The 17,687-nt window shown below is 37.6% G+C and overlaps 1 protein-coding gene across 3 annotated transcripts in view; it reads left to right on the plus strand.

Annotated features, from left to right (window-relative positions):
• Positions 1-17,687, plus strand: part of LOC124777049 (protein N-terminal asparagine amidohydrolase-like) — a 137,641-nt gene that overhangs the window by 46,697 nt on the left and 73,257 nt on the right. For all 3 annotated transcript variants that reach the window (XM_047252317.1, XM_047252319.1, XM_047252318.1), the window contains 2 exons: positions 13,250-13,315; positions 13,496-13,678. In XM_047252317.1, coding sequence (XP_047108273.1) covers positions 13,250-13,315; positions 13,496-13,678 — 249 coding nt within the window. The remainder of the gene's footprint in view (positions 1-13,249; positions 13,316-13,495; positions 13,679-17,687) is intronic.

Here is a 17,687-nt window from a genome sequence, read left to right on the forward strand (position 1 = left end):
AAAAAGAGGAAACAGGAGTGCTGGGAGCAGTATATATATCACCTATGAGAACCCACACCCCACCATCTCAAATATGGGCTGTACCTGCTGTTTTTGCAGCCACCCACTGTCCATAGTAGCTTCTGGTAACTCCCTCGGTGACGACGTGTGCACTGATCGTATGGTCATTGCTGAATGCTTCCTGGTACGCTTTGCTGAAGTGTCCATATACAGTAACCAACACCCTACTTGCCTGACCCGGAAATGTTTGGTGAAGTAAAACTCCTCATTCTTCTAGGCACAAAGCTTTGAATCATACAGTGTTCCATGTACTGAATGAGAGTTCCACAGCGTCTTAGCAGTGTGTCGAGAAAAAGACCTAGAAACCAATGAAATTCACTATCCAGTGCTTGAACACCTTAACAATGACAGCATAAAGTGCATCCTCAGGTTTTTAAATTGTTTTTGTCAGGAAAGAGAGTTTTCCTCCTGATGGTGGGTGGGTATTATTATTCTTATACTGAAGCCAGAAAAGATCCTTCAATTTTGACTAATTATTAACCAATCTCTCTCATGAACAAGCTGTATAAATATTCAGAAGAATGGTCAACCAACAACAGTGTCAGTGCATGAAAGCCAGAGGACTTTATTGCAGTTTCAAAGTGCCTTTTGAGTATACCAATTTAGCACAGACCATCTGATTTGTCTGGAACCTGCAGTGCGCAATGCTTTTGCGCAAAGCCGAAACCTGATCACTGTGATCTTTGACCTGCAGAAGTTGTAAAATATCACCTGGCACCATTACATTCACTCTGCACTGCATGAGTGGGGTTTCTGGGGCTGTTTACCCTTTTTTATCCAGAATATCATATCCCTCTGACTGTCCTAGGTCCAGGCATATGCATTGCGCTTAGAACTTTCACCTCATTAACCAGTGTTTTGAAGTTGTTGAAACTCTCAAATTTTTAGGCCTTGTATCCAACAGTTAAGTAGCATGGATGCCATGTGTGCACCAGCTCAAGGCAGATAGCATGAGGAAGCTTAATAGCCTCAGATTTCTCAGCAGCACCTCCTAGACTGCAGATTGCACAGTTTTTCTGTGTTTTACAAAGTTTTGGCTTTATGCCAAGTGGACTATGGACATGTTGCATATGGGCTGGCATCACTGCCAGTACTGAGCTTGTTAGACCCAGTCCACCTCAGTTGGACATATGGCTGGCAACTACAACTTTCTGTACATGCCCTGCAGACAGCCTCCTGGTGGAAACTGGTGTCCCACCATTGAGGGTCAGATGTTAGCAACTCTTGGCGAATGATGTGGTTACAATCTACTACATGCCTACCCATTTTTGTTACTTTCTTTCACAACTGGCAGTTCAGACTGTTTACAAATTGCACAAAAATGGGCAGACCTGTTAGCATTGCAAGGACCTGTACATATAACTCACTCTTGCCCCCACCCCCCAGTGGTGTGATACACTCCTCCCACCATTCTCAGACACTTATTTCGTTCGATTCTCCACAACCACCCAAATTCAACATGCAGCTACATAGATGGATTGATAGTCAATGGCAGCATTAGTTATGCTTTTGCACCTTCAAGTGAGCAAGAGAAGTATACTCTGCTGAGAGTATGCAGTGTATGCACTGCATAGTTGGTTGCCATGCCATGTCAGGGTGTCTACGAGCCGGGAGAACTGGGAGATTCGGGAAAAACCCGGGAATCTTTTTGAGTTCCGAGAATTTTTCATTGTTTTAGTTTTCAGTTAAATTTTTGTGATTTTGACTGGTAAGAATCAGTACTCTAACAAAAAAAAAATTACTGTATCCCACTTCTGCAGAATAATACTGCAGCAACAAAACATGAACGAGAGAAAAAAACGAAAATAAAACTTAAGTCGCAAAGAAAACGTGCCATATACAACAACAAAACACAGTACTCATACAAGCGTCTGCCAACAGCAAAGTGTGTCAAAGGCTTTACGAAGAGCGTGCAGTGCTTCTTAACAACAAATTGCCTCCAATGAACGTTACGTGACAGTTTTTTACATTAGATTCATTTTAATGCAAGATCTTTTAATGTTTCACTCGTACGAACATGCGGGCTTCCTGCGTCATCGTAGCTGCGCAAGTGCAGTGACACCTGTTACCTGGCGTTACTGCTGAAGCGTACCTTTCTAATAGGTCACGGAAAAATATTGCGAATATTGCTTTGAAAAGCGTTACTTTCAAAGTAAATTTCCTTTTATGTAAGATAAACTATGTGAGAGAGTGTACGACGAATTTCTTAAATCACAGAACGTTTGACTCTCATTTAAAAATCAACTCTTTGGGGACGACCATATGAAGAATTTCGAGCCCAGAAGATCAGACATTTACGTCGTTATTAAAAAATTTTACTGGCACATTTATGTGATGTATGACGCGCAAAAAAGGTCAACAATATATGTGGAAGCTTAGCTTCTCTTGCAGCTTATTAATCTTAGAGACCAATATTATATGTGATAGCTTTGCTTTTCTTGTAGCAACAGTTGTACATTAATTTAAGCCATTAATTTTTCTTATTTGTGTGTTCGCGCTACCTAAGAGTGATCTAGCAATTGGCCGACTACATCACGTGTCAAATGCAGTTATCAGCTGGCGAGATCAGGTGACATGAGCTGTGACTGGCTTACAAAAGCGCATCGCAATCTCGATTTTAATAATGCCTCGGAAAGTAACATGCGGTGTTTGGTGGAACTCGAATTTATACCTTCGTAACACGGAAATGTGCGGTGTATATGTTGCTGCACATCAAAGATCTTTCCAAAACGTGTTTTTTTCCCCTGAGTATCATTTTCTAAAGTGTCGGGAAATTCTACGCCGGTGTATAAAACCATAAAAGGATTGATAATGCCGATAAAAAGTATACTGTCACTTAACACAGAAAAAGTGTATTTTCACCCGGGAGAAAGTGTAATTTCAACCGGGAAATCCGGGAAAAATCCGGGAATTGTTTTTCCTTGTCCATGTAGACACCCTGCATGTGCTCTGCAATACCTTAAAACTCTCTCCACAAAAGACTTCCTGCTTTGTGGTTACTCCATGAGCTTACGAGCCATATCTTAGTGCTACCTTAGAAATGTTTTGGCCACTAAGATTCAAGACCACAAGATGACTTCCCCAGCTCTGGAACCACTGTAATATTCATTCAGACACCAAGATACATAAGTATTCCAGGAAATGAACTCACTGACAAATTAGCTAAAGTAGCAACCACAGAAGACAAACTTAAAGACCAATAAAAGGGACAACCAGAGCATGGCGTACTTCACTCCAAGCCTCTCTGAAAGATGCCATCACACTGTACAAACTACTTATTGGCCACACAAGACCTACCCATGAGTTCCTTTTACATCAAGAGGACTCCACCCAATGCAGCTCTGGTAGTCATCTCACAATCGCCTGTATTCTCACAGTATGTATCTTTCTGGCTGATCTGGGGTGAGCTGTCAACCTGTCTATCACCCTACTCCAGATACTTGCAGAAAATGGGATAGCAGTTAGCAGAGTCATCATTTCTTCAGGGAAAATGGATTTTGTAACAAAATTTAATGCACCACAGTGTTCGGTGTCACAGGTGGATGTGGAGCAAAGACCTCTCGATGTGGCACGTATCCAGAGTGGCCCCCAATTACTTTCTTCCCTTGCCCTTTAATGTATTTTTAAATTTGTATGTATATTTTTTGTTTATCTAAAGTTTAAACTAACTGACTGTCTAGTCCATGCAGTTTTATTTTCCTCACCCCATTTTAGTAATGTTGACTATGATGATCCTCCATGGAATATTCTTCAGTGATTGATTACAGTTGTTAGCTACCTGGGTTTTATCTTACTCTGACCATCTGATTTAGGCTACTGTCACACAACTTTTCAACCATAATGCCGAGTTCACAGACCCTGGAGCTGCTAGTTCTCCTTTTGTTCCACATCTTTGTATGCGAACTTTCAGTGCAATGAGGGATTGATAAATACCACTGCTTTTGCTACTACTACCACTACTACTACCACTACTACTACTACTACTACTACTAATAATAATAATAATAATAATCACCATCATTGTCGTCATTAAACTTCCTGGCAGATTAAAACTGTGTACCGGGCTGAGCCACAAACTTGGGCATGTGCTACCCAAGCTTGACTCATGAGCCATCCCCAAAGCTTTACTTCTGCCAATACCTGGTCTCCTACCTTCTTAACTTCACAGAAACACTCCTGTGAACCTTGCAGAACTAGCACTCCTGGAAGAAAGGATATTGCAGAGACATGGCTCAGCCACAGGTTTGAAGAGGTTACCCGAATGAAATTTTCACTCTGCAGTGGAATATGTGCTGATATATGAAACTTCCTGACAGATTAAAGCAGTGTGTCAGGTAGAGACTCAAACTCAGGCCTTTGCCTTTCACGGGAAAGTGCTCTGCTGACTGAGTTACCCAAGCATGACTCACGACCTACCCTACAGCTTTACGTCTGCTAGTACTTTGTCTCCTACTTTCCTACTGGCATTGACACTTTCCTGCGAAAGTCTTGAGTTAGTCTCGGTCCAGCACACAGGTTTAATCTGCCAAGAAATTTCATATCAGCACTCACTCCACTGCAGAATGAAAATTTCATTGCAGTAATCTACCTTCATCGCCACCACCACCACCACCACCACCACGAATACCACCAATGTACAGTGGCCAGCCAACACCCAAAAACATCTCAAGGATCACTGTTGACCCACTGGCAACTACACAACTGTGATATGGATAGAAAATCAGCTCTCATAAGTTCACTTCCAAACAACTAACATAACGGATTTTGAAAATCAAAAGTGTATGGACACTAGAATAGTGACAGGATGAAGAAGTTTTGAGATGATAGCGAGAACAAGAAAATTGAGAATAACTAGTGGTTCCACAAGCTCTTTTAAGAGTCAACTGAAATAATAATAAAATGTCACCAATTGAAGCATTTGCATTCTGGCAGACAGATAATGATCATTGGGTGGTCAAAACAAATAACTGCACTTTTAGGTGTTTTTGTGATTATTGTCACAAGAAGATAAAAGAAGACTGGCTATGATTGTTCTCAAATAATGGGAATGCGACTGAAATACATTTTGTGTTGTTTGTATGAGCTGTACCCATTTTCTTGTTAGTGAGTGTTCAGGGAGATATCCTTGCTTCTACTGTACCATTCTGTTATTGTTTCTGTCCAATTCTCAAATACCAGATTACTGTTATTGAGTTTGATGTGGAAGTTACTTTAAAGAGTCTTGTTTGCAGTAAGTAACAATCTGTCTTTTCCTATCTTGTTGATATTATTACCTGGAGTTTCCACTGTTTAATGAAAATTTCTGTTAGATGTGTTTATTGAATATCAGTCTAATGACTGACGTGACCAAACTTCCTACTGAATACCAACACACAATTACCTGAACTTCACTGGCCACTCTTTTTAATCATCCTACCCAACAGAGAGAGAACACATTAACAAAACACCACAGAGGCGATGACAATCAAGAGCCATTTTCATCCTGAAAGTAATCATTTGATGGTTTTTGAGAAGATATGACTACAATATCAGTGATCTACAAAATATTTATGTACAAATTTATTTTGCAAACACGGACTGAGCATCATATAGTGTTCCTCCACTCTGTAAGATAGAATATTAGATTTGTTTCCAACCACATACTGAAATAAAAGAAATGTAGCATGTTTTTAGTTATAGGCTTGTTTTTTAGTGTTTCAATAAGTATGTAGGACAGTATTCATACTGTTTCAGAATGCTGACTCTTAATTTCATGAGCAAGAGAAATCTGTGGTGCCTAAATTCAACTTCACAAGGAAGCATGAGATTACATCCAACCAAATGAATATTATGGCCAACACTTCCAACTATTGAGGCCCAGGTATTAAGCAATCAAAATTTATCCAGGGTGGCCCAGGAGGAATGATCAGTATTCAGGGATATGACAGGAATGATCATTTAAAGCAAAAAACCTCATACGGGCATATGCCCTAGTCCGAATGGTTTCCGAGATATTTGTTTTCTATATTATTCAGTGCTTTGTCTGGTTTATCCATGTACAACAATTAATTCACATTACTACATGTATTTTACAAAGTGTCAATTGAAAAATACATATTTTTAACACGTTTACCAGTAAGCGTTACTGTCCATGTCACTTACACCTGTTGTACAGTTAACAATTAATGTCTGAATATGCCTTGTTAACTTAAATGCATCGATGCACTGGTCACATAGCAAAATGGAATCTTCCCATCTGTTATGTTTTTTTACTCCTGTAAATAAACAATTACTTTTCCTAATTTTTTCCTTATTTTCAATATTTTTATCCATTAACATGTACACTTACATGAAAATCTCAAGATCTCATTTAGACTTCATTTCACTGTAATTTATTGGTCTGATTATCATTTTGATTGTTGTGTTTACATTAATGTAATTAGTTTTCTTTACAGAATTCAGAAATAGAAAACACATTTGATTGATGTTAGTACTACAGTTTGCAACATGCAAAACCCTATGAGTTTATCAGTATATTTGAGAAAGGTGACCCACACCAACAAAGTACGGCAGTCCCATTTTCTTAAAAAGTACTTTGAATCATCAGAAATTAATTAACATATGCAATAATTAACATAAAAATGCTCCAGGATATTACTGTTTTCCATGACAGGTTTTGTCAGAACTGTTCCAAATTGTGACTACATCCTTTTAATACTTTAATTTTTCCGTTAACATAGAGCATTGATTAACTAACTGACTGATTAACAATTTTGTGTAATTTACCCTAATTTGCAATATGGCACTCATACAACCATGTAAACCTGATATTGCAGAAGAATAATAGTGACCATGTATATTTCTAAATTTCCAACCAGTAACATTTTTGTAAGCCAAAATCACATTAATTCTGGTGAGATATCCAAAATAGTAAAATTCAGCCTAGGTGACTTTCAAAGCATAATGTAATTTACGAAACAACAGTTTACTCATATGCTTGTTTTCAAGTAATGAGACATCTCAGAAGATTGACAGTTAATGGTTTGAAAGCTCATGAATGAGGCTCATGTTGGCTTCACTCACAGTTTCGATTAATGCCACTACTGCATTCTGTATGCGAACTGACATCCACAAAACTCAGTCTTATTAATGTTTAATAACTTTTGAGTGGTTTTTGTGTAGCAGATAAATGAACATGTTAACTGAATTATGTTGTAATTAACAGGGAGATGTGTGATGTCATTGTCATTGGAGTGAGCTATTGTTGGACATGGTGATTCTTGTCATGGACTGACTTAATTGAACTACTGCAATGTATTTTTCTTTAATAAATTACTAAAGGATAGTGCTAATTGTGGAATGTGACTTTTTCATGTAAATCTGAACTATGTTTTGTGTCAAAAATAGAATAACTAACTTTGCCATGGAACTGTTGGTAGGTAACTGTAGGTGCTGATTTGGTACTATATGCTGAAAGTTTTTCATAGTAGATAATCTGGTCATTGTCATTAACAACTGTACTTTTGAAGGAATAAATGTGTTTGTTAATGCAATTGAAATGTGGTATCATGTACTTTTTGAGTAAATACCATCCCACATTCATTTGGGCTTTCAGCTTCAAGGTGAACTGGAGTTTATGCTCCCTAGGTGGGACTATGAAAGCCAGTCAGTAGCACTACACTCTCTTGCGAGAACATGTTTTGTTGCTTGTTTAAGTGCTTCTGCATGTTCGCTACTGAGGGCAACAATGCCCCTTATGTGACAAAGCAGTTCATCTCACACATTCAACTTTTGTTTGTACATCGCAGACTTCATCCAACCTCATAAACAAAAATCCAGTGGTGTAAGGTCTGGCTATCTTGGGGGCCAGTTCATTGCACTACCACAGCAAGTCCAGCAATTAGAATAAATGCAGTTGAGATTTTCCCTCACAAGTACATTAAACTTGTTCTATCTCGGAAACTATTTGGAATACGGTATATTTTCATAGAGGTTTTTTGCTTCAAATCAGCATTCGCATAAAATGCGCGAAAGTGAATTTAAAACTCATAAAAGACGAGTTTCCATGGTCGTGTCCACATTGTTTGCGTATGGAGACGGCCGAACTCGTAAGTACCGTGAACTCAAAAGAAGAAATTATTAAATTGCTTCAAAGTGACATTGAAGCGCTGAAGGCGGAAATTTTAGCATTGAAACAAGAAAATTCTGAACTGGTTATTGAAAGAAAATCCTGCGTGTGTAGAAATCAACCCATTACTGAACAAAGTGGCAAACATCCGCATTTGTGTAATACGGCAAATAATACAACAGAGAACTCTGTCAGTGAAACAAGTGATAAGTATAAATGGAAAACAGTTTCCTATAATAAGAAGGGCAAATGTAAAAGTGCAACGAACAAAGAAGATGACAAAAACGATTTTCTGTTAATAGGCGATTCTATATTAAAAAATGTTATTGTGCCGGACTGCAAGGTCGATGTTCGACCTGGAATCCGATCGCATCAGCTCAACAAACACTTTAAGAATGTATTGTCCACGAAAAGAAACACGGGCGAAACTGGTAACAAAACTTTAAGTACCGACGATTACAGAGGTGTCTTAATCCACGTGGGCACAAACTCCATCCGCAGTAACAGTGAGGAAGAAATCGTGAATGAAACGCGGAATCTGATTAGATCGGCGAAAACTGTATACCCAACAGCCAGGCTGGTAATTAGTGGAATCATTCATCGAAGATCGGTAAGTGATACTTACATCAACAGAATAAATACCGGCATTAGGGAACAGTGCAACAGACTCGGTGCAGTATTCATTGACCCAAACAAATTCTTAAACTGCAAGTGTCTGGGAAAAGACGGCCTGCACTTGAATAGATTAGGCTCTGTGAACCTTAGTAAAATGTTCATAGACGTGTGTAAAGTCCTAAGGAGCAAGGGAAACTAATTCATTGTGATAGGGGTGACAAAGAAAAAATTCAAACTGAAAATAAAAAGTTTAGGTACCAAACAAAGGATGCACGCGAAATAACTAAAAGAAAAAATGATCTATTGATGCACTTGAATATAAATGGCTTAGGGGCAGAACTACCAAATCGTAAATTCTCAAAAATCGACGAACTAAAAATTCTGCTTTCAGAATCCGTAAATATTAAAATAATCTGCCTAAATGAACACTGGTTAACAGAAGATAGTATAAAAGTACTAAATAGTATTAATAATTTTAAGGTAGCTGCTAACTTTTGTAGAATAAGCAAATCTCGTGGAGGCTCCTGCATTCTTGTCAATTCTTCCATAAGTTATACAGTAAGAGATAGTTTTAATTATTTAAATGAAGAGAGCGTGTTTGAAAGTTGCTCTGTAGAGCTGAGTGATCTGAATACATTGGTTATAGCAATCTACAGAATTCCTGGATGTGCGGTAACAAAAGTGTTTTTAACCAAATTCGAATGCCTCCTGGAAAAACTCCAGAAAGAAAGTAAGAAAAATGTTGTTATAGCAGCAGACTTCAACTTAAATGTCTTAGTTGAAAGCAATGATTCCACAAAATTTCGTGACTTAATTCAGAAATCTGGTTTCAAGCTAAATTTTTCTGAAGGCACTAGGGAAAACAGCAGATCAGTGACCTGCATTGATAATATTATTACTAACTACATATTTGACAGTGGAAATAAGGACAAATACTGCTTAGACTTGGGTATTTCAGATCACTCAGCTCTGTTTATTGAGCTCCCAAAAGCAAATAACCTAAAGTCTCCAGAAGTGTGTATAAAAAGGGATCTCAGTAAAAGTAAAATGGATTTATTCCGCAGTAAATTAAGTATAATAAGCTGGCCTGTAGACTACAATAGTTCAAGCTCGGTTAACTATGGCAAATTCTTAAATTGTTTCTTAGAGGTATTTAATGAATCATTTCCTCGTAGATATAAGCAAAAGAAGGTTAATGGTAAACTCAAATGGATTACAACAGGAATAAAGATCTCTAGTGCCAGAAAGAGAGAGCTCCACAATGAGTTAAAATCAAACAGAAATCCAGATTTTGTCATTTATGTCAAACAGTATAAAGCTGTATTTAGGAAAGTTGTAGCGGCAGCTAAAAAAATGGCAAATAATAAATTCATACGAGAACACAGAAATAAGACAAAAGCAGTGTGGTCAGTTGTTCAGTCTGAACTAGGAGCCAAAGTAAAAATTCATGAGATTTTGAAAATTAGACATGAAAATGAAATTATAGTAAACCCTGTTCAGATGTCAAGTTGTTTCAATGAATTCTTCCTAAACGTAGTAAGATCGGATGTGGATATGACATTCTATCAGGGCATCACAAATTTGGAAAACAGCCAGAACACATCTTTTAAACAATTTGAAAAAATAACCCAAAGGGATGTGGAAAAGGAAATATTGTCTCTAAAAAACAAAACCTCACATGGGTGGGATGAAATAACAACATCTGTAATCAAGTATGTGTATGATATTATTTCCCAACCACTGTCAACTATTATAAATCAATCTTATGAACAGGGATGCTTTCCAGAGGTATTGAAATATGGTGAGATCAAACCTCTATTCAAGATAGGATCGACAGAAGATATGGGGAATTACCGCCCTATCTCTCTCTTGCCGGTCTTCTCTAAAGTGTTTGAAAAGATTGCAGCAAAACAAATTAATAACTTTCTTACTGTAAATGATATAATTTTTAAAAACCAGTTCGGATTCCAACAGGGTAAAAGCACTGCGAACGCTATAAATGAGTTTATCCAAAAAATATGCTCCACGTTAGATAAAGGTAGAAAGGTCACAGGTATATTCTGTGATCTGACTAAAGCTTTTGATTCAGTGAACCATGCATTACTCCTCCACAAATTACAGATGTATGGAATCAGAGACACTGCTTTAAAATGGTTTAGCTCTTACCTGTCAGGTAGGAAACAAAGAGTAATTTTAACTTCAAATGGAACCAATTATTCATCAGACTGGAAAACAGTTCCCCAAGGAGTCCCACAAGGTTCGATATTGGGTCCCTATCTGTTTCTTTTTTACGTAAATGACCTACCACTTGCTATTGATGTTCATTCAGTCTTATTTGCTGATGATACATCAGTTCTAATTGAAAGTGAGGTATCTGAAAATATTCCAGAAAAAGCCAAAAGCACTTTAGAAAAACTTGAATCTTGGTTCTATCAAAATGGACTAAAACTAAATGTAACTAAAACCAAAATGATGCAATTTGAAGCTAAATCAGTAGAAAGGAGTGAAATAAAGATAACTTGCAATGATCAGGATATCACAGAAGCAAACCACGTGAAGTTCTTAGGCCTAAATCTTGACAAAAATTTAAATTGGAAGGTACACATAGATTACTTAGCAAATCAACTGAACAACTTAGCATTTGCAATGTGTATTTTGTCAGGTGCCACAAACATAGATACCAGAAAGATAGTTTATCACTGCTACTTTGAGTCAGTTATTCGTTATGGCATAATCTTCTGGGGAAATTCAGCAAATGTCACTAGGCTCCTAGTATTACAAAAGAAAGTAATTAGAAACATGTGTGTTGCAAAAAAACGGGAATCCTGTCGACCACTGTTAAAAAATTTAAAAGTACTATCTATCCCCTCACTTTACATATATGAGATGGTGGTGTTCCTATATAGAAATCAACATACACTAGACAATTTCCGTTTTGACCACAACTACAGCACTCGCCACAGAGATAACTTCAAACTTCCAACACATCGTTTAAAACTTTATGCCCAAACGCCAGAGTATATGGGGTTAAAAATTTTCAATAAAATAAAAGGCAGTAATATATTTAAAATGGAGATTGGTTCACTGAAAAGATTGCTCTTTACTCTCCTGGTGGAAAAGTGTTATTATTCTGTCGATGAATTCATTGAGGACAGCTTCACAATCTGAACACAGGGATTGTAATACATTTATTATTTTATGTACATGTGTAGCTGTAACTTAGAAATGTAAAATATAATGTAAACTTTTGTAATTCTCTTAAAAAAGTGAAAAAAAGTTTCTTTTGTAAACCTTGACATGTCTCCTGTACATCAAATCAAATGATTTGAAAATTGTATGTAATGAGATGAATAAACCACATAACATAACATAACATAACATACTGGCCATTCGTCCTGGGACACCCTGTGTATGCATCCACAGGCAATGGTTTACACTCAGTTATCTCTGGAAACAAGCTCTTGATACAAAGAGATCATTCACTGCAATCTGTCATTAACAATGAAAATCTGATTGTGGAAAAGGCAGGTTCCAGACTCAGATAGTGGAAGAACTAGTTAGTCACCCTGAGAGTATCACAGAATATTTTGGAAAACTACACAAGAAATGCATTGCGTATTGTGGAATGCCTGACTCACAAAGCTCCATGAACCAAAATTTTAAAATGAGTCAAGAAAATTATTGTTTCTACCAACATGCATCTCACATAATGACTATGGTAGTAAAATTAGAGATATTTAGGCTTAGGTGATATATCCTTTGTGAATGTAATGGGTAGCGCAAATGATTCTGGTATACTACACAGAATAAAATGAGAATCCAAAACAATTTTTGGTAATTGGTTCCTTGCTCCTAGCAAGATGGTGGAGGTAATGACCAAAAGCATTAGGTTTTATGCAGGTATGATGTGAAAAGAAAAGTTGGACCATTATCTGGTTCAGTGATTTGTTTAACAGATTGATGGGAATTTTACAGGCAATGTGAAATCTGAGAAAATATCCTCCTCCAGCAATAATCTGTAGGCTAACAAAGAGAAATGAAATTGTCATTTTGATTAAAAGTTGTGAATAGATAGCGATTTGGGGCAACATCATCATAATATAGTGCTGATACCAAAAAAATTTGCATGATCATGCATTTTTAATTAAACGCAGCTTGGATCAATGATGCAGATACAGAATATATATTGAGATGTTATTCCAAAACTACATTTCTTTAAAATTCTTAATATCTGCAGACAACATTCAGAGCTACTCTAACAATGACGTGCCCTTTAGTGGTTCTGCCTCACATCATCCATGTAATAAGGCAGCAAATGCAGCCTTGTTTAAACTGACCTTGCCATTTGGAAAGTTGGAATTTTTCCCCCTTGGTGGGTCAATGTACGTCAAGCTATTTAAGAATTGTTGAAAAAATTATTGCTACTGGAAGTATAGTTTCTTTTTGTATTTTTTTCTTTTTTTTCAGCAAATGTAGAGGTCTTAGGATCTGATGATGCAACGACATGTATTATTGCTGTACTTAGACATCCAGGTAAGTCTGCAATATAAGCCATTACTAAAATTTCCCAATTTTGGGAAGTTATACTCCAGAATGAATCATTTATTTAAGATATCTGAAAAAGAACACAAATCAGAGTAAAAGTAACACTTCATATGTAATTTAAAAGTATCATTTTATCTTCAGAAATTGAGTGACTTGTTTTGTTCCCAGTTTGTGGGGCAGTAGCTCTGTCCCATATGGATGGTGGAGGAGTTGCAGACTGTGTGGCCAGAATGATTGAGAGTGTTAAGCAGATTGCTGGTGGAAGCTCTGATGGAAAGATGGAATTACAAGTGTTTGGAGCTTTTGGATATGCACAGAACTTTTCAGAGACAGTATTTGCTTCTGTAATGAGTAAGTGGTAGATTTCATTTCTCTTTACTTTACACTAAATTGGAATACATTATAGTTGCCCGATCTATTTGAAAACCTGTGTATCTACTGAAACATGCCATGGGCTGATAAAAAAATCAGTTACAGAAATCTGTTGAAGCTAATATACTGTGAATACTTTCCATTTTTAGTTATTCACATTAACTGAATGTATTTGCTTTTCCAAGTAAATGAGAACTTTTAACTACAGTTCCCAATGGTTACAAAGAGAAAAAAGTGAAAATGAGGTCTTCCTGATAGATAATCAATTTTATGAATGAATAAAAATATGAAGAGATTGCTTTAATGATTACTCAGGGAGCTCTAAGATAGGTAATGCTCACATTAGCAGATAAAAAATGTTGTGTTGTTGATAACTTGAGTAGGAAGAAAGTAATATGATATCAGTTCAAAGTTTCAAATCAGTCCATAAAGAATGTACAAATCCAAAACCTGTCATCAAATCTCAAATAGGACAAGCATTTATAATTGAATACAATCCAGACCAGAGCATATAATGTGGACTAATCTAAGACAAACTTAAGGAAGTTTCTAAATGGAAAACACAGGATGGAACAAGACTATATTATGAAAAGGGTAGACTGCTACTCACCATACAGAGGAGATGCTGAGTCGCAGACAGGCACAAGAAAGACTAGTCTGCTATACATTTAAACTTTCAGCCATGTAGTCTAGTATAGTAAAGTCTAGTGTAGTCTTTTTGTTTTGCTTGTCTGTGACTCTATCATGAGTAGCAAACTATCCTTTTCAAAATATTGTCGTTAAGAATGTTTCTCATGGATTCAAGCAAGCAGACTGGGTTGAGAATAACTTGGAGACAACAATGTTATGTTTTCAGGCTACCACTATCATGCAATTATGCAAATTTTTCAGTTTTGCAACATGTTCTTTCCATGCTGAAGTTCATAGTACAGTGGTTGCAGTTTGAGAATCAAAAAGAAAATTCATTTGAGAAAAGTATGAAATTACAGAGAGACAGACTGGCTAGCCTTCAGGAGCCAAAATTCTAGTACTACTGATAGTCACAATGAAAAGTGAGAACTCTAATCCTAACTTTCAGAAATATTAGCTCCTTCTTCAGGAAGAAGAGACGGAAAGACTGGATAAGGTTAAAAGGAACAGCCCCCAGGATGAGAAGGACCCTTCTGTTGTGAGGCTGAGGGGAAACAAAAGTGAAGTGTGGAACTGTCAGAGAGAGTAGAATGTCAAAGTCATTACATTGGTAAGTACTGTGCCAATAAGTCCAGAGATGGAGTAAGGACAGAGTAGAAACAATGGCAGAGAGAGAAACAACAGTATGTTATCTTGGATGAAGAGTTGGTTGATTTGGGGGGGAGGGACCAAACAGCGAGTTCATTGGTCCCATCAGATTAGGGAACATTGGGGAAGGAAATCAGCTGTACCCTTTCAAAGAAACCATCCTGGCATTTGACTGAAGTGATTTAGGTAAATCATGGAGGAACATAAATCAGGATGGCCGGATGCGGGTTTGAACTGTCGTCCTCCCAAATCCGAGACCAGTGTGCTACCCACTGCACCCCCTCGTAGATGAAGACTCATTGACAGATGTAGAAGTAACTTCAGTTGTACCCAGGGAAGTGTATTTTGTCTCTTGCTGTTCACGTTGTATGTTAATGATCTTGCAGACAGTATTATAGCAACCTGAGATTTTTTTGCAGATGATGACTGTCATAATAAATTATGCTTTCGTCCAGTAAGGCCTTCATCAAAAATACACACACACACACACACACACACACACACACACACACACATATGACAGCAGTCTCAGGCACAAGTATGATTTCAGTTGCCTGAGACTGCAGTCGTACGTGTGTGTGTGTGTCGCCTATTTTTGATGAAGGCCTTACTGGATTTTCCATTGTTTGATTGTAAATACACACACACACACACACACACACACACACACACACACACACACACACGACAGCAGTCTCAGGCACAAGTATGATTTCAGTTGCCTGAGACTGCAGTTGTACGTGTGTGTGTGTGTGTGTGTGTGTGTGTGTGTGTGTGTGTGTGTGTCACCTATTTTTGATGAAGGCCTTACTGGTTTTTCCATTGTTTGATTGTATCGTATAAGTCACAGGTAGAATCCATAAACTCGTACAAATACTTGGCAGTAACACTTAGTAGAGATATGACGTTGAACGATCACATAGGTTCAGTTGTGGGTAACACAGGTCAGAGACTTAAATTTATTGGTAGAGTAGCAGAGAAATGCAGTCCTTCTACAAAGGAATTACTCACAAATCACTTGTGTGACTTATCGTAGAATATTGCTCAAGTGCATTGAACCCGTATCAGATAGGACTAGCAGGAGATATTGAATGTATATGAGAAGGTCAGCACAAATGGTCAAAGATTGTGAGTGAGTGTCAGTGGAATGTTGAAAGAGCTGAACTAGTAGACCCTTGAAGATGACGGAAAGTATCTCGAGAAGTTCTACTGACACAGTTTCAAGATGCAGCTTTAAATGATGACTAGCAGTGTATTACAACCCCTTACATGTTGCTTCCATAGGGATCTTGAGCATAAGATTGGATTAATTGTAGCAGGCCTAGAAGCATGTAAACAATAATTTTTCCTACACTCCATATGTGAATGGAATGGGGAAAAGCTGTAATAACTGATACAGTGAGACATACCCTCTGTCATGCACTTCATAGTGGTTCACAGAGCTTGGATGTAGCTAGATATAGGAAGAGAAATGAAGTGTCAACTGAATAGTGAAATTAAAAATGAGGGGAAGAAAATGGTGAGAGGAACTTGGGGATGGATAGTGTAGTGTAAATGAAAAAGGAATAAAGAAAGTAATTGAGAAAATTAATAAATGATAAGGTAGATACCTGACCCATGCACACCCACCCATTTCCTTGGGAGTGACCACATTCATGTTCACACAAGCACATAAATCGGGCAAGGAGGCATATATCACTCACTTGCCAGGTGTACAAATTAGGTGCATCAGTAAGAGATTCCTTTCATATGACACTTGTACTGTCACTAATGCTGTGTATGACACACAAGACCTGTTTTCCAGTGGAGCATTTGGTTGACTTGTCTCCTTGTCATCAAATGTTTGCAGTTCCGATTCAAGAGCCGCCTCCTTTCAGCTGCTAATAGAGTAGTGGCTCTTAATACAGTTGTTGTGCAGAACCAATTGTCATTATAGCTCCCTTCCATACACCATAAACAGACATTACACAACAACACAGACACAAATTTGAATACAGTGAATAGCGGGGAAGAAAAAGAAAAATTGGCACATTGGGGGTTTGAACTCGGATCACTCACTTGCAGTACAATACCGTGACCACTAAACCACATTGCTGTTGCTCTTTCATGCTGCTCTATATTGCACTTCTTGTTCTTTTATCGTTCACTGTTTCTATTTTGCTTTTTTCACAGTTCATTACACCTTCTTACTGTTTTCATGCTTGATCTGTGTTCAGTTTTTAATGAGCTGTTCACTGGACCCTCTTACTACTAAATCTGAGGTGGTTACGATGGGAATTTTCCCGTGCAAGTATTGATAGAACAAACAGTCCCTGGTATTGAGGCTTTATGCCACACGCATGGCTGAGTATTCGGGTGGTGAGCACCAGAATTGTACAGTAGACACAGATAACTTCTGTTGTGTTCTAAAGCAAAGGCTGTTTCAGTTGTCAGTTCAGATTGCAGAGGAACCAGTGTATGTTGACAGGTTTTTTTAACTTCTTTAATGAAGCAGCAAATAACTAGAATGCAATTCAGTTGCAAAACATTATGGAAGAAATGAACACATAGATTATTGTTGTTTCCTTGCAGTAAGAATGAAGAGGTAAAATATCCAAAATTGCATCAGCCAATAACATTTACCCAGAGATCCCATTTGGAACAATCTTTTACAAAATAAATTGGCCATCAGGCAGTAGGCACAGTCACAAAGACAAAAAGAGAGACAGCT

The sequence above is a fragment of the Schistocerca piceifrons genome, chromosome 2 (genome assembly GCF_021461385.2).
Source record: "Schistocerca piceifrons isolate TAMUIC-IGC-003096 chromosome 2, iqSchPice1.1, whole genome shotgun sequence".
NCBI classification, from domain to species: Eukaryota; Metazoa; Arthropoda; class Insecta; order Orthoptera; family Acrididae; genus Schistocerca; species Schistocerca piceifrons.